General features: G+C 39.6%; 1 protein-coding gene across 1 annotated transcript in view; it reads right to left on the bottom strand.

Annotated features, from left to right (window-relative positions):
* Positions 1-327: 327 nt before the first annotated feature.
* Positions 328-21430, bottom strand: part of LOC121370518 (putative defense protein 3) — a 42948-nt gene continuing 21845 nt past the window's right edge. The window contains exons 2-5 of the mRNA XM_041495801.1: positions 14766-14964; positions 13962-14131; positions 4641-4732; positions 328-2391 (exon numbers count right to left, since the gene is read on the bottom strand). Coding sequence (XP_041351735.1) covers positions 2196-2391; positions 4641-4732; positions 13962-14131; positions 14766-14964 — 657 coding nt within the window. The 3' untranslated portion in view covers positions 328-2195. The remainder of the gene's footprint in view (positions 2392-4640; positions 4733-13961; positions 14132-14765; positions 14965-21430) is intronic.

Genomic DNA, 21430 nt, shown 5'->3' with positions numbered 1-21430 from the left:
AGGATCCCAAAGTCGAGCCGCGAAAGCACGTGCAGTGTGCACAAGCGAAACAAACACATCTTACCGCGAGGAGCTCGAGACTGGGAATGTCTCAAAATGCGATTTTGCATCATAGCAAGAAAAGCCTGGCAAAGATCGACGTCTTACCGCGTGATTTTTTTTTTTTTTAAAGTTGACGCGCGAGGGTCAAAATCGACGCATGCGCTGACCAGAGACCAGAATTTATTTCATTTGGCCTTAAACTCCAACTAGTCGTAGTTTAAAAGTGTGCTGAGATGTCGTTAAACAAACATCAAAGTTTGTGATAATAAAGACGCAATATGCAAATAATCGTCAGATATTTTAATATATTATGCAAATGTATATTACAATAGTATGAACAGCTTACAAAATATGTTAAAAAAAATATACATAAAAAATATTTTGTTTTTATATATTTCACAGCTAATCTAACATATAAGCATGAAACATAGACTAGTGGCTGACAGAAATATGAATTATTATGAATACTACTGCGACTACAGTTACTACTACTACAGTAACTACTAACCACTATTACTACTACTAGCACTGTTACCGGTACTACTACTACTACTACTACTGTTACTTTATTATTTATACCCAATAGAGGTTCAGGCATGTTACTACTACTACTACTACTACTACTACTACTACTACTACTTATACTACTCCCACCAGTATCACTACCACTACTAGTTAATACGTAATAGAATAAAATGCATGCACTTGAGAGTTATTTCCCTTTGACCGTAAACATATTACACATAAATTATTTATTAATTCTGACACGTCTTCAAAGTAAACCCACAAAATTTTTCAATCAGCAGCAAGGAATCTTTTATATGCATTTTACCCAAAGATAAAGCAGGGGCAGGGCAGGGCAGGGCAAACTACAGTCTTTACAATACCAGTCGTGGGGCATTAGTAGGCCCGAGGAAAACAAATATGAATGGTGCAATACTTGTAGGATTTATTGTTGTAGTAATAATAGAAGTAGTAGTAGTAAAAGTAGTAGTAGTAGTAGTTTCTAGTAGTAGCAGGGGCGTAGGCTGGGGTTTTCGAACGAACCCCCGTCCAGCCCCCCCCCCCCCCCCCCCCCCCCCCCCCCCCCCACCCCCGCTTTCAGAAATAAAACATACAGGTTTATGCATATGGTTTTTCTGATGGTGCAAAAACAATAGAGAAAGGGTCCACTTGGTTCATATTCGAACACCCCACCCCACCCCCGAAGTCCAGATCACGCTACGCCCCTTAGTAGTAGTAGCAGTAATAGTATGAATGATCAGAAGTTTTAATAATTATATGTACATTTGTATTTTGTATTTTCCAATGCCTATGCACTCGCGTTTTAGTTGAAAACCCCGAGGTCCGTTTCACTTTCAAACAAAGATCATAAGGAAATTCGTGAGTTTACCTCTAAAATCACTCATACGCCTTTCACCAGCTTAGCTGCAGTAATACATTTAAAATCACACTAATATGCACAACACTAGCATGAAAGTTTTTTTTTTTTTTTTTTAATGAAACAAATATTTCCTTTTAGTAAAAAATTAAAACAAATTGTTTAATCACTGACGGAACCAAGATACTTAACAGGGGTCGGTGCGTCATTTTAGATTCTGTGTTTTGTTGGAGGACACAGTTTTTTGCATAGAACATTAAAACAATTTTAGGGATAATCCACAAACCAAAATAACAGTTGTGGCGTACACCGGGGGACCCAATCCCTACCCACCCCTTGTATCTGTCAGTACAAAAACAGGATTAGCTGTACCACTCGCCAATTGCGAATTTTAAGCTTCATCAACTGGTGAATTTTATTTTAATTTGGCGAAATCATTTTAAATAATGATTGATATTTTCTTTAAAACAATGGTAGGTTTCAGCACTTTTTTTATGTTTAATGGATAATGTGGCGAAATATTTTGTACACCCAAAGCTAGTCCTGCAAATAATTAAATAATAAAATGTTATAAACAGAAAATCGCAAAGTACCGGTAGAATGAAAGTCGCAAAGTAGAATGAAAGTCGCAAAGTAGAATGACAGTTGCAACGTAGAATGAAAGTCGCAAAATAGAATGAAAGTCGCAAAGTAGTACGATAGTCGCAATTTATGCCGAAAAAATGTGAAGAAGCGTATGTAAGTGTGGAAACATTCGTCAACATCTTGTTGCCTACGAGAAGTGGACGACGTTGGCCAAAGCCAAGCTCAGCCCAAGGACAACAACAGCCATGGCGGGCGATTTGACGTCAGCGCCATTTGTTTTGCGGTACTCGCAGTACTTTGGCGCAGACTGATCGTTGCTGTCCTTGAGAAATTCTGACGTCACGCCAGTCCAAAAAGTCTGGGTATTCTTCACAACAGTGGCCCTGCGAATAAAGCAAATAATAGTATTTACACTTGGCATAGTCGGGGTCCATATTTTCGAAGTTATCTTAGCGCTACGAAATCGTAAAAAACCACCCATTGTACGCTATGGCGTCACTATGGCGTGTGCTGTAGTGACGTCATAATCTACGACTTTTTTTTTTTTACCCCACCCCACCTGTACACCTTTTGTACATTTGCTCATTAGCCACACACACACACACATCGCCCCCACCGCACACAAACACACACTCATCCCACGAGTACACCTTTTGTACATTTGATCATTAGCCCCCCCCCCCCCCCCCCCCCACTCACACACATCCACATTTACAGGCACATATCGATATTTTAGTACATCAGATAAAATTAAGAGCATGAATTGTGTCCATTTTATACCTCCCCCTTGTGCACTCTTCGTGCATAATGCGTGAATCCCCTAGGCATACGTACTTTATGGATGGACACTTGCCGCAAAACAAAATACAAAAAACCCCACCCAACAACCAAAAAAAAAACCTAAACAAATCCCCCAACAAACCCCACTAACCCCCCCCCCCCCCACACACACACACACACACGAAGTCTGTCTGCCCATAGAGCTTTGCTATTTAATTTCAATTTTGTCAGTATTAGAGATACAGTTCTAATTAATTAATTTGTAAAGACCATCCTATGTTAAATTCTTATCTATTTTTTAAATAAAATTTCCAAAATAGCTCTGTTAGTTTTTGAACACTGTACCGGCCTCGGTGGCGTCGTGGCAGGCCATCGGTCTACAGGCTGGTAAGTACTGGGTTCGAATCCCAGTCGAGGCATTGGATTTTTAATCCAGATACCGACTCCAAACCCTGAGTGAGTGCTCCGCAAGGCTCAATGGGTAGGTGTAAACCACTTGCACCGACCAGTGATCCATAACTGGTTCAACAAAGTCCATGGTTTGTGCTATCCTCCCTGTGGGAAGCGCAAATAAAAGATCCCTTGCTGCCAATCGGAAGAGTAGCCCATGTAGTGGCGACAGCGGGTTTCCTCTCAAAATCTGTGTAGTCCTTAACCATATGTCTGACGCCATATAACCGTAAATAAAATGTGTTGAGTGCGTCGTTAAATAAAACACTTCTTTCTTTCTTTCTTTCTTTCTTTCTTTGTGAACACTGCTCTAGAGAATTATAGTGCCAAAGTTTCAGAACTATCCGATCAAAACTTTAGGAAGAGATATTCTTTTAAGTTTCAGATATTAAGCGCTGAATTTACAAAGCATATTTGTCTTACACGCAGGTTACTACATACATTTACAATGCTTTTAGAAACACCCTGCGGTTAAGAAGGAAATAAATGTTTTATTTAACGACGTACTCAACACATTTTATTTACGGTTATATGGCGTCAGACATATGGTTAAGGACCACATAGATACTGAGAGAGGAAACCCGCTGTGGCCACTCCATGGGCTACTCTTTTCGATTAGTAGCAAGGGATTTTTTATATGCGCCATCCCACAGACAGGATAACACATACCACGGCCTTTGATATATCAGTCGTGGTGCACTGGCTGGAGCGAGAAATAGCTCAATGGGCCCACCGACGGGGATCGATTCCAGACCGACCGCACATCAAGCGAACGCTTTACCACTGGGCTACGTCCCGCCCTCCCTGCGTTTAAGAAAAACAGCCTTCGTAAATTCGGCCCTAAATTTCTATAGTTTGTAACGGATTGATATAATGCATTTATTTGTTTGTTCGGGGTTGTGTTGTTGTTTTGTTTTTTTGGGGGGTGGGGGGTGGGGGTGGGGGGTGGGGTGGGTAGGTGGGGGTCGCGGGTGTAATATATTGGCCGTCTTGGGTGATTCTATTGAAGATTGTCATGTATAATGTGATATATGAATAGATTCGTGTTTCAAATACACCCCCCCCCCACCCCCAGTCACATCAATTTAAAAATATGTCTGCTCACAGGGGCGTAGGCAATGTCTGTGTGTGTGTGTGGGGGGGGGGGGGGGTTCGGAGGGTTCGGACGAACCCCCCACTGAAGCAAATGATCCGCTTTCAGAACTAAAACATACCGGTTTATACATATGGAGTTTCTGGTGGTGCAAAAACAAAATAGAAAAAGGGTCCACTTGGTTCATATTTTAAACCCCCCCCCCTCCCCCAGGTCCAGATCACGCTACGCCCCTGGCTCACATCTGTAGTCTTTGCACCTACTCTAAACTGCTAGTACTTAAAAACTGAATATACGTGGTCCACTCACTGGAAATATATATGGCCCACAGGTGTAGCCGGTGCAGTCCAAGTAAATGTCTGGTTTGTCTGGTGGATGTGGTCTTTATGGCAAATGGCACTCTGCAATAGAAACACAAAATAATATGGTATATTAGTTCGACGTGCTGTTACCTTTTTCTAACAAAGGAAGTATTAAACGCTTACTGAACAACTGAACTAAACAATGATCAACATAAAAGCACCGCTTTAGGGGTGTGTGGAAATAGCGCGCTTCGATTGGTTAACGTTCCACAGTGATTGACACCTGTGGAAACGTGTGTGGCTGTTGGCAGTGCCGAATTTATAAGGGGGCAATGGGAGCAATTGCCCCCCCCCCCCCCCCCCCGTCAGAGGGTCCCCCCCCCAGACTAAGGACTTCCTTTGTAAAAAAAAATGTAATAATTATAAAATTAGATTTAAAAAAAAAAATTGTCATGTAATTTAATTTCAATGTTGAGGGGCCCCCGAACCTTATGTGCCCCGGGCCCCCCAAGGTCTATATCCGGCCCTGGCTGTTGGTGCTGTTTGTTGCTGTCGGTTTACTTATTTGTTTGCTTTTTGTTGTTGTTGGGGGTTTTTTGTTAGTGTTTTTTTGTTGTTGTTGTTGTTGTTTGTTTTGTGTTGTTGTTGTTGTTTTTTTGTTGTGTTTTTTTTTTGGGGGGGGGAGGGGGGTAAACTTATGTGAGAACGGCTTCGCCGATATAACATGAAATAACAGAAAATACTTAAATATATGGTAAACATAGAAACAGTGTATATAGCTTTGTTACCCATATGGGAAGAGAGAAGTCGGGAAAGAAAAATTATCTTTCCCTGGAGAAGGAAATAAAAAACAAAACATTTCTTTCCCTAGATACGTTTTGTTTTTACATCATAATAATAGTTTCTGGCATGAGTCCTTTTGTAGATGGTTTTTCAGACACGAGTCTCAAGAAAATCAATCTTTGGAGCGAGCTTTAGCGAGCTCCATGGATTGATTTTCTTGAGACGACCTGTCTTATAAATTTTATTATTAATTTAGTCTAACTATACTGTAAGTCTCTTCATTTTATTTTTGTAACGTGACGTCACCTCTAAGCTGACACCCATGTTACGTCACGAGTGTGAAAGCATACAGTGGTGTCGAGAAGACCTACTCATAATGTGACGTCATATACTACTTGTTTAAAAAATGACGTAATCAACCGGTAGCAACTGCCGTGTACATCCTAATATTAACCAATGAAAAGGGCGGATTAGCGTCTACACACATGTGGTAGACGGTTTTTCTACCACCCCTTTCTAGCACCTTTCTACGACGTCATTGTGCTAGAATCAGTGCTTCACTATAGGCTTTGACGTCACAACTGTTGGGCAACCAAAAACAACCGTAACTATTTTTTATCCATCCAATATGGTTGTCAAACAAGATATGTCATGTGACGCAACCAACGCTGCCTCAACTTACAAACTTGTTTTCAATAACAGTATCGTAAAATGAAAAAGGGTAATAATAAGTTTATTTTGCGCAAGAATATATACCACGAGACCGCGTAAAATAAACGAGTGCAATAAATAGGAAGCGAAAGCAACGTATATGAAGTTCTGTATTTATTACATACCTTCCTTTATGTTTTACAAAACAAAAAAACGGTTTTTAATTTAACGTCATAACAACACTTTGTTAAATCTATGATCAAAACTCCTTTCATGGATTCATTTAACGTTAAGAATCATACTCATACGGCAGTCTTGTGTAATGTTTCAAATAATAATAATAATAATAATAATAATAATAATAATAATAATCTTTATTTAAAGAAGGGTACACAAATAGTAGTACACTAATCTCCCTTGTGGTCTTCTGTCTATCAAGTATTAAACATTATTACTCAACATATAATGAAATAAATAATGTAACAAAACACAACATAATTATTCTTCAGTAAATGCATCGAAACTATAAGGTAAATACGCATGATGCATACATAATTAATACAATTTTGTTTACATATACAAACAGATGTTATCACAACTTGATATAATCATAAACAAATATAATTTAAACGTACAGACTCCTGAGTAAAGATTTTACTGAACATTACCAAGAGCCAGTGTTGTTATGAATGTTTTATATTGTCTTTTAAATGAAAGTAAGGATACACTTTTTTTAATAGAATCTGGGATTGTATTCCATGTTTCAACACCAGAATATCTGAAGGAGTGTTTATACAATTCAGTGTTGGGTCTTGGCAATACAAGATTATTATGTGTTGCTGATCTCAGGTTATATTCATTTGAGCCTGATGATGGTATGAAATAATCACTTATATATGCAGGTGTCAGATTGTTCAACGCCTTATATACTAATGTACCTGTATGGTATGTGCACCTATAATCAAAAGGCAACCACTGTAATTCCTTAAAGAGATCTGCTGAAGGAGTTAGCAGTGGTTTATCAAGGATTAGCCTAGCCGCTCTTTTTTGTAGCTTTATTAATCTGTGAACGTATGTTTTATTGCAACGACCCCATGTTACTGACCCATAATCAAATATGGGAAGAATATATGCATTATAGAATAGAGATTTTGATTCTGGGGTGAGAAATTTGCTAATTCGTCGCAAAAGAGCCAGTTTAGATGAAACTTGTGAACAAATGTGATCAACTTGTGTGTTCCAACTAAGATTTTGATCAACACAGAGTCCTAAATGTTTTTGACAATGTTTTCAAATACGATATGATGTCATTTGTAAATCTTATATGACATCAGTAAATAAAAGGCGCTAATTGCAGTAAAAAGAAAAAGGGAATTATCCATTTAAAAGTTCCGGTCCAGATTGCACATATGTGCGATATAAAATAAATTTATCACAGGTTTCAAAATGACTTTATTACTATAGTAAGATTGAATGGGTATGTAATAAATAGAAGACCCAACTCGCTACTCGGCAATACCGTTTATTTTGCACCCGTGAATTGGTGTTGTCCTTCCCTCGCCAAAAGCTCTTGAAGGAAAACATCAATCCACTCGTGAAAGATAAGCGGTATTGTCTCGTAGCTCTTTGGGTATTCTCTAAGTCCTATTAAAAGAGTTAAGCCTCGACTAGGAACCACATGTATATAAAATGAAAATATATACGAATAAATATCACAGATCAGTGTTACCAAGACTTTTAATGAGACAGTGGTGATTGTGTGTTGCATTCGTCACTCACATGGAGAATGTTGACCGGCCTCGGTGGCGTCGTGATTAAGCCATCGGGTATAAGGCTGGTAGGTACAGGGTTCGCAGCCCGGTACCGGCTCCCACCCAGAGCGAGTTTTAACGACTCAGTGGGTAGGTGTAAGACCACTACACCCTCGTCTCTCTCACTAACCACTAGCCGCTAACAACTAACAACTAACCCACTGTCCTGGACAGACAGCCCAGATAGCTAAGGTGTGTGCCCAGGACATCGTGCTTGAACCTTAATTGGATATAAATAAATGAAATAAAATGGAGAATGTTGCCATCTTGCATCACGGTGAGCAACAAGACTGGCCGAGTTATGTGCTCACGAGTTAACTCCCTTTTAACTGTGAATTTCCACTTCTAATAGACTTCTTTCATATTCCACTGCACATCTCCGTGTCGCGGAGCAACTCTTGGAAACTAAGCGTGAACTCACGCGAGATATCGCAAAAAATATCCCTGTGTACAAGCTGGGGGGCATAGACAATAGGAGGCCACGCAATAGGAATGTGAATATCTCCATGATTAATTATTCCATAAGTACGGAACCCGAATCGTCGCGTGAGAGCTAAAAGGTCGTAAGTGGCAGGTACGACCTAAAACGTCTTTTTTGCATATTTGGAATCGCTATCCCCGATTACATATTGTCACAAAAAATCGTAGCTGTGTCTCTAATTGCATCGCTTATACAGAAGGATTTAAATGGTCGTAAGTGAATCACAGATACCAATTTGCACGAAAATAGACGTAACTGACACATACGACTTTCCTACGATTTGCTTGCTGTCCATTGTGTGAACACGACTGGTCGTGTGTGGTAGATACACCCTTTTAAAATACAGTTCGTTATATAATTATGTCTGACATAGGTCGTATGTGCCAAATACGACACATATGTATTCTTTGTTGTCGGACTGTGATAGAAATTACAAATGCGAAGTACAATAGAGCATACATTATGTCAATATTTTTATGTGCTTGAATCCTAAAAAATAATATGACTTTTGTCGTTGTGAGAGCCCGGTCTATTTAAGAAAAACATTTGGTACTGTATGCAACTAACCATCTGGCAACAGACAGGAATGGTGTCTATATATATAAACAGGAATTGCAGTAACATTAATGTTTGTATGGTTTGCTATATTATGTGCACCATAATTATAATAATAAACATGTTTTGGTGAATTTTCTTGAAAAACAAAATATCTATTTTGAAATGTTTTTAATTGAAGCAATGTGTCCAACATGTAATTTGTATTTGTAGATACAATTTTAATTCATAATAATGTTGTATGTGGCATATAGGACCAATGTGCAAGCATAATCACACTGATTTTGGATGTACATGTATTTATTTATATGTTACGGTGATCAAATTCCGCCTTTCAGCTGCCTTTGAAGATCTACACGATTGCCCTAATGTAGGCATCATGGATTAACAATATTGCACATACAAATGTCATTTAAGTTATGCAGGACTAAGTCCAGTAACAAAAGACAGTGTCATCAGACGTAAGGTTAAAAGGTGAATAAAGTGAATGTGGCCTCAACATAAACGATAGCAAGATTTATGAACTTTGATTAACTATACAGTTAACAAATATTTGCAACAGAATATCCCTGTCCTGAGTCAGACACCCGATCCTATCGGAGGCCGGTCTCTGGATAGGCGTGTTCGAAACCCTAGTGGTATATAGACTATGGACACGTTAAACCAGTTACTAAGTAAGCTAAGGTAAGCAACAGCATGTTGAACGTGAACATGGCACTGTCAAAACACACACACACACCAAAACATTAGCATAACATAGCACGCACAACAGAAGCTGAACATAATATAGCACACACAACATAAGCTGAACATGACATAGCACACACAACAGGACCTGAACATGATATATAGCATACACAACAGAACTTGGCACATCATTGATAACAGAAGAAGAAATGTTTTATTTAACGACGCACTCAACACATTTTTTTTACGGTTATATGGCGTCAGACATATGGTTAAAAACCACACAGATGTTGAGAGAGGAAACCCGCTGTCGCCACTTCATGCGCTACTCTTTTCGATTAGCAGCAAGGGATCTTTTATATGCACCATCCCACAGACAGGGTAGTACATACCACGGCTTTTGATATACCAGTCGTGGTGCACTGGCTTCAATGACAACAAGACCTCAACATAACATAGCAAAAAGCTGAACATGAGAAAATAATCAATTGGAGAGAACTTGGAGAGATTACCAGACACACAACGGAAACTGGAGAGATCACTGAACACACAATATACGCTGGACAGATCACTGAACACACAACAGAATCCGGAGAGATCACCAAATACACAATAAAACCAGAAGTGTGCACTGAACACACAACAGAACCCGGAGAGTACACCCAACACAAAACAGAACTTGGGGAGATCACTGGACACACAACAGAACCTGGAGAGATCACTGAAAACACAATAGAACCTGGAGAGATCACTGGACACACAGCAGAACCCGGAGAGATCACCAAATACACAACAAAACCAGGAGTATGCACTGAACACACAACAGAACCCGGATAATAAACCCAACGCACAGCAGAAGCTGTAGGGGTTACTGTTCACTCAATATAACCTGGAGAGAATCCTGCATACTCAACAGGTGAACATGGATTTGATATTCAGTACACACTCTCATTGGAAACGTAAACCCTATATCCTTTGAATGAACTTCACTTGAACCCGGTGTATACCAAACCAATAAACTGCTAAGCATAGTTTATTCATTAAAGGATACCAGTTTCAGTTTGCTTATCTCTTCTGGTTTGTCTGTTGCACTAGTTGATAAACCAGGTAGTCTTGAAACTAGTGAAGTACACCCTGAGACAGCAGAACCATGAACTATCTGCAAAAGGACTCCCATGGTGCAAAGAACACGGAAAGAACACTGCACACAACATGACATCAGCTTTTCTGCCTAGAAAAAGAGGTTTTGTATGGACAAATCTGATTCTGATGCACCATTATCAGACAACGAACATGGATCACTACCACCAGTGTTTCTGCCAGATAGAAATATTTGTGTATGGCTCTATGGAATTGAATGCAACCACAGCCAAGAGAGATGGGGGGGGGGGGGGGGGGGGGGGGGGGGGGGGGGGGGGGGGGGGGGGGTTGGGTTAGGATTAAGAAAATCATACAGTAATGATAACAGTAATTAATTTTGTCAAAAGGTTAACTTAAGAAAACTGTCTTCAGAAATATTTGGGTATGGCACCATACCCATTTTACCCTCTGGTAGAAACCCTGCACCAGATAAGGTCACACAAAATCAGGAGTGGGTCAAAGAAAACAAGGATTTCACGAGTCAGAGTAGTTTTTTTCACATTATTATTTTTCTCAATTGGTGATTTTATTTATCGTATTATTATTAACAAAAGTAAATTAACTTTTTGTACGTAATATTTTGTTTAAGCAGTGATTTTATTAATACGTACTTCTACTTGTATTCCTTTTTTAATGTTTGCTTCTAAATATTTTCTATTTACAAGCTTTCTCCTTTTTAAAAATAAGTGATGGTTCTTTCAGAATAAATATTTAACTTTACTCGATATACTGTTGGTCTTAAATGACGCATTTAATTTAATCATAAATAATTGTCGTATCTACAACTATTTAAGCAAATAACTAAAACACCTAATATGCTATAAATACCGCAAATATACAAAGAAATCGTAAATATGTTCAGCGTTCATTGCTATTAAAACAAATTCGACATCTTAACTACTGATCAAGAAAAACAGTTTTCCTTCATTATCTCGGCTTTTAAAAAATGAATTTTGATGCACTTACGTCCTTCTGGCTCTCATGCGACGGAATATTCTGTCGACATCCGCATGGGCGTCAATCCGGCTTTAAAAGTGTGTGTGTGTGGGGGGGGGGGGGGGGGCGTGTTAGTGTGTGTGTGTGTGTGTGTGTGTGTGTACATTAGTGGTTAAACTTTAAAAAAAAAAATTGTTGTTGCTATTGTTCTTGGTGGTGGTGGTGGTGGTGGTGGTGGTGTTGCTTTTGCTAAACGAAAAAGTTGGGGGGGGGGGGTGGTGGACATTTATATAGATTGTTCCCCGGCGTTGAAAAGTGAGGGGGACGCGTCCCCCCCCCCCCCCCCGTCCCCCACCGATCGACGCCCATGCATCCGACAAAGACATATTGGAGAAATTTGTGAATTATTGCTTATCACGAAATAAAAACTATTTTGTTGTTAACGCCCGAGAAACCAATCTGTAGTGGAGGGACACAGTCTAGTTGCTGGTAGGAGGCAAAGCCCATATTTTAAACCGGGTTTATAAAAGTGGGGCTACAGGCCACATATATATATATGTATGTATGTATGTATATATGTATGTATGTATGTATGTATGTATGTATGTGTGTGTGTATATGTGTGATATATATATATATATATATATATATATATATGTTTTAAAACTTTGTAAATATCATATATTATTTCAAGTGAAGTTGTATGTATCTGATATAAATGATAGTGAAAATAAAATAAAATAACATAAAATAAATAAATTAATAAGTAAGTAAGTAAGTAAGTAAGTAAATAAATAATAATTTGTGGATAGACATGTAACATTGATTAGTATTTGTACGACTGTCTTTTTTAATGAAACGATAAGGAAAAATAGAGCTGTGATAAAGGTTTATGTTAGGTAGGGTTTTTGTTTTGTTTTTTGGGTTGTTTTTGTTTTTGTTATTTTGTAGTTTTTTTGTGTTTTTTTGGGGGTGTAGGGGGAAAGGGAGGCATATTTGATTAAATTTTACATACTGATACATGTGGAGAATTAAACATCACTGGAAAACTACATGAATAATTAACTATAATTCTAATTGTTAAAAGTAGCAAACACATTCAACTTAAGTTAATTTTATTGTATGAATGTTTTAATTTTGCGTTGTTTAAACCCTTGACAGGCAGCTCCAGAGACTTCGTCTAAGTTAATGTTTCACTGCTTTTGGTCTTAAACCATTCCGATGTAAACTTTAGTAGACCGTTTTTCGCAGCCATTTTACCATCTGATACGAAATATGTACGTTTGTTTTTGCTTAACGACACCACTTGAGTACATTGATTTATTAAGCATCAGCTATTGGATGTTAAAACATTTGTTAATTTTAAAATATAGTCTTAGAGAGGAAACCCGCTACAGTTTTCTATTAGTAGCAAAGGATGTTTTATATGCACCATCCAACAAACAGGATAGCACATACCACGTCCTTTAATATATTAGTCGTGGTGCACTGGTTAGAGCAAGATATAGCCCAATGGGCCACCGATGGGCACAGACATGGGTGCCCCCTTCCCCCTAGTGCTGGAGCAAATTCTTAAATTCGGGCAAAATGATAAGCGATATTCGTCTGCTATCAGATCGCATTCAGCTATGCTATCAGATCGCATTCAGCTATGCTATCAGATCGCATTCAGCTATGCTATCAGATCGCATTCAGCTAACGTTGGGGCGGGTTTTAGCTCAGTCGATTTAGTGCTCGCTTTGGGTGCTTGCGTCGCAGGATCGAATCATCTCGGTGGATCCATTTAGCTGATTTGGTCTTTTCTCGTTCCAATCAGTGCACCACAACTGGACAAGGGCCGTGGTATATGTTTTCCTGTCTGTGGGAAAGTGCATATAAAAGATCCCTTTCTGCATTAGAAAAAAAATGTAGCGGGATACCTACGAGTCAGAGTTACCAAAGGTTTGACATCCAATAGCCGATGATTAATTAATCGATGTGCTCCAGTAGTGTCGTTAAACAAAACAAACTTTAACTTCATCTAACGGTTCAGAATTACCAAATGTTTGACATCCAATAGCCGATGATTAATTAATCGATGTGCTCCAGTAGTGTCGTTAAACAAAACAAACTTTAACTTCATCTAACGGTTCAGAATTACCAAATGTTTGACATCCAATAGCCGATGATTAATTAATCGATGTGCTCCAGTAGTGTCGTTAAACAAAAAAACTAAAACTTTTTCATCTAACGGTCGGCGCAAAAACCCAGACCAGCCAGCTTCTGGGCTATGTTATTAACTAACCTTGGTGATCCCTCCGCAATCCAACGTCTTGAGATAGTTGCTTGGTTCGTGGGTAAACTTTCCAACTGGTTCCGTCCTTTTGTCGGAACCGCAGTTGGCTCGTCGTGCTTGTACAAACATACCCTCGTAATAGATTGTCGTGTCGCTTGGGTTAGCAGTGGCTAGCGTTACTGCAAAACAAAGGGAGTACACTGTCAGACATAACGTCTAGACTTAAAGACTTAAACTGTGCCTATAGATGTCCTTCTCCCTGTTATGGACAGAACTCTCTGGCGAAGTCAAATGTTGTGCCCACGACAGGCGTGCTTGAACAATTTTCTGATGGAAGCATGCAAACAAATTATTCAAACCCACACACCCACACCCTCTATCCTTTCAAGGTTCGGGCACGCCAAGGCTAAGTAAAATGAAATAAAAACACATGCACGCAAGGACGCACATAAACACACGCACGCACACACACACACACGCGCACACACACACACAAACAATGCCTTTTTTTTAATGGGTTTCCACTTTTAACCATTTGGTCCATGTGCTATTTTTCCTTTGTTCAGCTTCCCCCCAAAAAATATTTCCTGGAACCCTCCCCCTCCCCCTCCCCCTCCTCCCCGCCCTGCTCCCGTGTATCCGTCCGAAGTTCAGTCAGCGAATGTTTCGCTAACGTTCGCGAACTATTTGATTAGTTCTCGACGTCGCCATTTGGTTTAACGTGAAGCGCATAAACCAGTCTAGCGAACGTTAGCGACAAGCGGTTGACTGAACTTACCCCGGGTGTCCTCATCATTCCTTTCCTTCCTCTACCTGTTATCATTTCATTAGCCGAGTACGTGGTTGCTTTTGATCCATCTGCTCTTCTAAGCGCTATGTTAGCGATCGCTGTAGACTTCTGGGCGTCCACCTTGTGACCAGTGGGGAACATGTCGACACAGGCTTCGAGCGGGGGGCCTTCTGGGTGGCAGCTGACGGTTGTCAAGGCAACCATGACCACACAAACCAGTATCTGAAAAACATATATTATAATTTTAATACCACGGTTTTTGATACCTGTGCACAGTCTGACAAGGAGTTGGCACAGCGCAAGCATGACCATACAAGTCAGTATCTAAAAAGAAGAAGAAGAAGAATAACTTTAATACCACAGATTTTGATGCCTATGCAGACCTTCACATGGGGTGGACAGAGAGTAAGCATGACCATACAAACTAGTATCTAATAAATACCAAGGTTTTTGATACCTGTGCACAGTCTGACAAGGAGTTGGCACAGCGCAAGTATGACAACACAAATCAGTATCTAAAATAAAGGATTATAATTTTAATACCACGGGTTTTGACACCTGTGCAGAAACTGACAAGGGGTAGGCAGAGCACAACCATGACCACACAAACCAGTATCTAAAATAATAATAATAATAATAATAATAATTTTTAATACCACGGGTTTTGATACTGATAAGACCTTGACGGGGGGGGGGGGGGGGGGGGGGGGGGACAGAGCGCAACCATGGCCGTACAAATCAATATCAAAAAAAAATTAAAAAAAAAAATATATATATATATATATATATATATATATATATATATATATATATAAATAAAAATGATAAAAGAAAACAAGTGTACAGTATATATGTATTTTTAAAAAACAATTTAAAGAAATAATGATCCTTTTACATGTTTCAATGTTATCTTCAGAAAGGATCTGCTAAATAACTGCTAAATATGACGTCATACATATTATGACGTTACTGTAGTAGAAGGGGATTGATTTAATTACGTCATTGTTGCTTTTATCTAACGAAGAGCATTAAGAAGTGGACAAAACTTTCTAATAAAATACATTTCCTTTGTCTTTCTTTTCATTTCATCATTGGTATCTATGTGATAAAATGGGAAAATGGTGAATTTAATATCTTTTTGTGCCGCACATGTATTTAAATGTGAACTCAACTGGCAACTCATTTTGCGTGCCCCTATCCACTAAGGTTCAGGCACGCCCACCCCGGATTCAGCCTCTGACTTCGCCAGTGACCGACTCCGGGGTATGCATCTTGTTTCAGGTTGTTTTATTTGCTGTTTGTGTACGCGTACTCTGGCTCTCAGCTGATTGGTATGACCAATGTATTGTTCTTTGCAACCTTGGCATGTAATTACATAAATAACAGTGTTAACGGAACAATCCATATCCCTGTGTACCCAAAATAAACCTTTGTGGTTGAATTCTATATGTGTGCCTTCTAAAATATGTTGGCATGTACCACAGTTACTTCGGTTACACTTTTTGACACTGCATTTATGTTCTACTGTTGTAGATTCAAATCGTGTTTTTGTCAGTATCTGTTTCAAGTTTTTGCTTTGTCTCTTACTATTTATAATTGAAATATAGTCTAGTATATATATATACCACGGATATTAATACCTGTGCAAACCATGGCAAGGGGTGGAGTGAGGGTACGTGGGGATAGGGTTGTTTAAGTTGGGGGGGGGGGGGGGGGGGGGGGGGGGTGACAGGTAGTAATAAAGGGACTTGGCCAAATTTTAGTCCAACCACGACCAATATCTGAAACATTATACTTTTAATACCACGGATATACATACATGTGCAGACAGTAACAAAGGGCGGGTGGGGTGGGTGTGGATGAGAGTGAGGTAGTGATGATGGTGATATGGTTGGGTGGGGGGGGGGGGGGGGGTGCCACAAGAGTTGATAACAGCCGAGTCCAAAACCAAAAAAAAGAACATAGGGTATCGGTGAGTTTCAATAATACGCCCAACAAAAGTAGGTCGCGGTAACCTAGTTATGGTACGCAAAACACGTGAATCTCATATTGTACTTGCTTGCAAGGTTTGATGATCCTATATGAATTGACAAAGGTATGGCCGGGTAAGGATTTCCTTTTATGTGCAGTAATGCGTGAAAGGTAGGTCGCGGTGACCTAGTTACGGTACGCAGGAGTATAAATAAAACTATTAATAAAAATAGTAACAAATAAATAAATGGAACACACCCCTTTAAACTGAACGAGTTTATAAATGTTTAAAACATTTAAAATAGAATCGAGAGTATGTCTTTAATTAAAGCTTCCCCCGCACCCACCCACCCCTGTATAGGTCAGAGGCGGATCCACGGGGTGGGGGGAGGGGACCGGAGAACCCATCTCTCCTAAAATATCCAATAGCCATTTTTCTTCCTCTTTTGATTTTTTGTTTTCCTATTGGGATGCCCTTTTGACGAGTTGGTTCATGCATCTTTTTACCCATTAGTCTTCCCCATCACACACTCGATGCGCGGTCGGTCTAGGATCGATCCCCGTCGGCGGTACCACTGGGCTATTTCTCGTTGCAGCCAGTGCTCCACAACTGGTGTAACAAAGGCCGTGGTATGTGCTATCCTGTCTGTGGGATGGTGCATATGAAAAGATCCCTTGCTGTTAATCAGAAAGAGTAGCCCATGGAGTGGCGACAGCGGGTTTCCTCTCTCAATATCTGTGTGGTACTTAACCATATGTCTGACGCCATATAACCGTAAATAAAATGTGTTGAGTGCGTCGTTAAATAAAACATTTCCTTCCTTCCTTCCTTCCTTCCGTTGTGTATGTATGTCCAGCTCCGGGGTCCGATTTGGCTCCGATCGTTCTTATCAATCGGCTGTTTCCGGCAGGTATATCGAAAACCACTGAACTCGAGAACACTGATAAAAATATCAAGATCTGACAGTGATATGTTTGAATGTCCTAATCTCGTCACCATGGCGACCACTCGTAATATGCCTCCGGAAACAGAAGGTTGCGGTCTACTGATATAGTATACGGTTAAAAAAAATCATCACTGGTGACTGTGTTAATTATCAGACCTCGCCATTTAAGGGGAGCCATCACTCACGCTCCCCATCACTCCCCTGACTATTTCAAAGAGAATAATATTTGGCCCCACTTGGTCATGGTCATGGTCATAGTCATGGTCATAGTCATAGTCATGGTCATGGTCACGGTCACAGTTATGGTCATATGATTAACGTGTGATTCGACGATCAGAGCCGGTTAATGGATACGTGTCAAATGTTAACAGATGTTTGACATCCAAAAGCCCATGTTTGACATCCAATAGCCGATGATTAATAAATCAATGTGCTCTAGTGGTCTTGTTATACAAAACAAACTTCCTTCTTCCAACAGCCAATGATTATTCAATAACACTGTAAAGAAACTGTCATTGTAAACTGTTTCCGACTAATAAAGTGATTTAACGATTAAAATGATATGGTAAATACAGATTCCTGTAAATAAATTGTGTTGAGTGCGTCGTTAAATAAACATAAACAATATCAGTGTCTCTTTATTCAGTGTGTTTCTGGTTGTCGTAATGCACGTATATAAGTAGCAGAAACTGGATTTTGTCTCAGAATTATTTTTTATATATAAACAAATTTAAGATATGGCCACTGATATTTTACACAGAAAAATATATATAATGTGTAAACAGTTTGTTTTGTTTAACGATACCACTAGAGCACATTGATTTATTGATAATCGGCTATTGGATGTCAAGTATTTGGTGATTTTGACATAGTCTCAGAGAGGAAACCCGCTACATTTTTCCATTTTTACATGCACCATCCCACAGACAGGAGAACACGTACCACGGCCTTTGATATACCGGTAGTGGTGCACTGGCTGGAACGAGAAATAGCTCAATGGGTTAATATGCAATCATAATCATTAACATTTCTCAACAAGTGGGCAACATATGAAGACACTGGCAGAAAACAGGACAGTGTTAAAGGGACATACCCGTGAAAATTTACACCAAGTTTAGTTAATCAACAAACCTGAAACACATTTGGATAAAGTTACAATTGAGTGAAACATGAATCTGTGACTTTGAAATGGTGAAATACCCTCTGAAAACGGACTAAAACTCGACTCCACAACTGTTACTTCTCAGACGCACGTGCGTTTTTAAAAATATGAGAAATGCATTTTGTGATATTAAAAACACAAGGATGACCAAAGACACTTCGAATGTTCGGAAATTGATAATCTAAACCATAAAATCTAAGTAAAGTATGATTTCATTATCAAAAACGGCTCTAATAGTCAAAAAAATACCTTAGTGTTTAAAAACTAGGGTATGTCCCTTTAAAACAAATCTGTTTAAATCCTTTCAACATATTATGACTACCAGCTTGTGGTGCAGGCAACACGAAGCCCCGGGTTGTACTGGACACGGTCTATATTCTCACCTACTCACGATGATTGATCACATCAACCCGCTCCAGTTCTCTGCATGTTAATTCCTCATACAAATTAGTTCTTTTTCATATTACCCTAGTGTTCATGTATCAGGCGCGTCGTATGATGGGGAAGGGTTTAAGGAATCGAAACTTCTCCCTGCTGAAGCAAATTTTCTTCTTTATTTTTTTTTTCAATATATTTTCCGGAGGAGGAGGACTCACCCCCACCCCACACACACACACACAACACCCACACAGAGACAATTAAGGTTCAAGCACGCTGCTCTCGGCACACACCTCAGCTATCTGGGCTGTCTGTGGGTTAGTTGTTAGTGTTTAAAAAAAAAAAAAAAAAAAAAAAAAAAAAAAAAAACCAACATAAAATCATCTACAACTAATTTAATTCATGTTATACATCATAATGTGAGGCGCAAGTTTTCAATTGTCACTCTTTGTTTTTCAGTCAAATACAACAAGTATCGCTATGGCTTATTCCATAGTTGTATGTCATAACAATTTACTGGAAGAGAACTGAAGGAACTTGCCCTACACAAATTAAGGTGACCTCATTTCAGCATTTTAACACTGTATGTAGTAGTGTAAAACAGAAGTTCTGGAGCAATCAGTGAAAGTGCATATAAAAGATCCCTTGCTGCTAATGGGAAAATATAGCTGATTTCCTATAATGCCAGGTTATAGATTGTTACAAGAAGTTGTACAGTGAAAAGGCGCCTTTAGGCAAGATTGTTTTCACACCTGTATTATTCAAATTATGAAGGATGCCGTCTTTCGATTTTTATTGACAAACTATGAGAGTTCACACCCACCCAATCGCCTGTATCTGTTGAATGAGATAATTAAGCCTGGAGCGATCAAATAACATCTAACGACCAACTACTTTCATAACAGGCTCTGGGAGAGTAAGCGAGAGTGGGAAGAAGGGATTGGTAGAGAGAGGACGGAGAGAGAGAGAGAGAGAGAGAGAGAGAGAGAGAGAGAGAGAGAGAGAGAGAGAGAGAGGGGGGGTGGGGGTGAAGGAGGAGGAGAGATGTAGGGAGAGAGACAGAGAAGGAAAATGAGAAAGAGAGAGGGTGTGGGGAGAGAGGAGAAAGTGAGAGAGAGAGATAGAGAGAGAAAGAGAGAGGAGAGAGATAGAGGGACAGAGGAGGGAATAGTAGAGACGATGAAAGAGAGGGAGGGAGGGAGACAGACAGACAGACAGAAAGAGAGAGCGAGCGAGATAGAGAGAAAGGAAGATAGACAATGAGACAGAGTGGGGGAGAGGTGAAAAGAATCAGAGAGAGGATAGGGAGAGACAGAGACAGATATATACTGAACAAAACAAGAAACTTCCGATTTGTACATATAGTATTTGTTGTGTTAAAGAATTCATTGTGTAATGAAATTATATAGGTAGTATTAGCCTTGAGCTGTATTATCAGGATTCATGAATTTTATCGATTATTTTTGCACTGTTAATCGTCGACAACGTGAAATTCAATTTGCACGTGCATGCATGGTTCGACATGTCCCGTGTAGTATGCGGTCAATTTGTTTTACATGTCTTACTGACATAGTTGTCAAGTGAACGAAAACGCTTCAAAATTTGTAAAAAAAATTGACGTTTTTTACATTGTAGCATTTTTAGTATGCCAAGAATACCCAGTTTTCTTTACAATGTGGTGATGGCAGTGTGCGCGTCTACCGTAGGAGAAATGAACGCTATGCTGACTGTTGTGTTCTTGAACGAGATCGTTTCGGGGGTGGGGGTTCTGCCATGGTCTGGGCAGCCATTGCCCATGGTTATCGTTCACCACTAGTCAATTTAAATGCTCAACGTTACCGCGATGACATTCTCGCTCATGACGTCATTCCTCTTTTCCATAACAACGCCAACATCTCGATTTTTCAGCATGATAATGCCACCTCTCATACAGCTAGAGACACTGTAAATTGTCTTAGGACAAATAACATTGATTTCATTGATGACTGGCCCGCTAAAAGTCCTGATCTCAACCCCATCGAGCATGTCTGGGACAGTCTGAACAGACGATTGAGGCAGCGTCCCAACCCACCCGCTAACGTCAACGAACTTCGTCAAGCGCTCATTCAAGAATGGAACAATATTCCACAGGTAGAAATCAAAACTTTAGTCAATTCTATGCGCCTGCGATGCACTGCAGTGGTCAATTCAAGAGGTGGTCATACCCGTTATTAAGTGGGGTTTTTTTTTT

This window comes from Gigantopelta aegis, chromosome 4 (genome assembly GCF_016097555.1).
Source record: "Gigantopelta aegis isolate Gae_Host chromosome 4, Gae_host_genome, whole genome shotgun sequence".
NCBI classification, from domain to species: Eukaryota; Metazoa; Mollusca; class Gastropoda; order Neomphalida; family Peltospiridae; genus Gigantopelta; species Gigantopelta aegis.
Note: the sequence above shows the minus strand (reverse complement) of the source record. Positions and strands in the feature narration are given on the sequence as shown.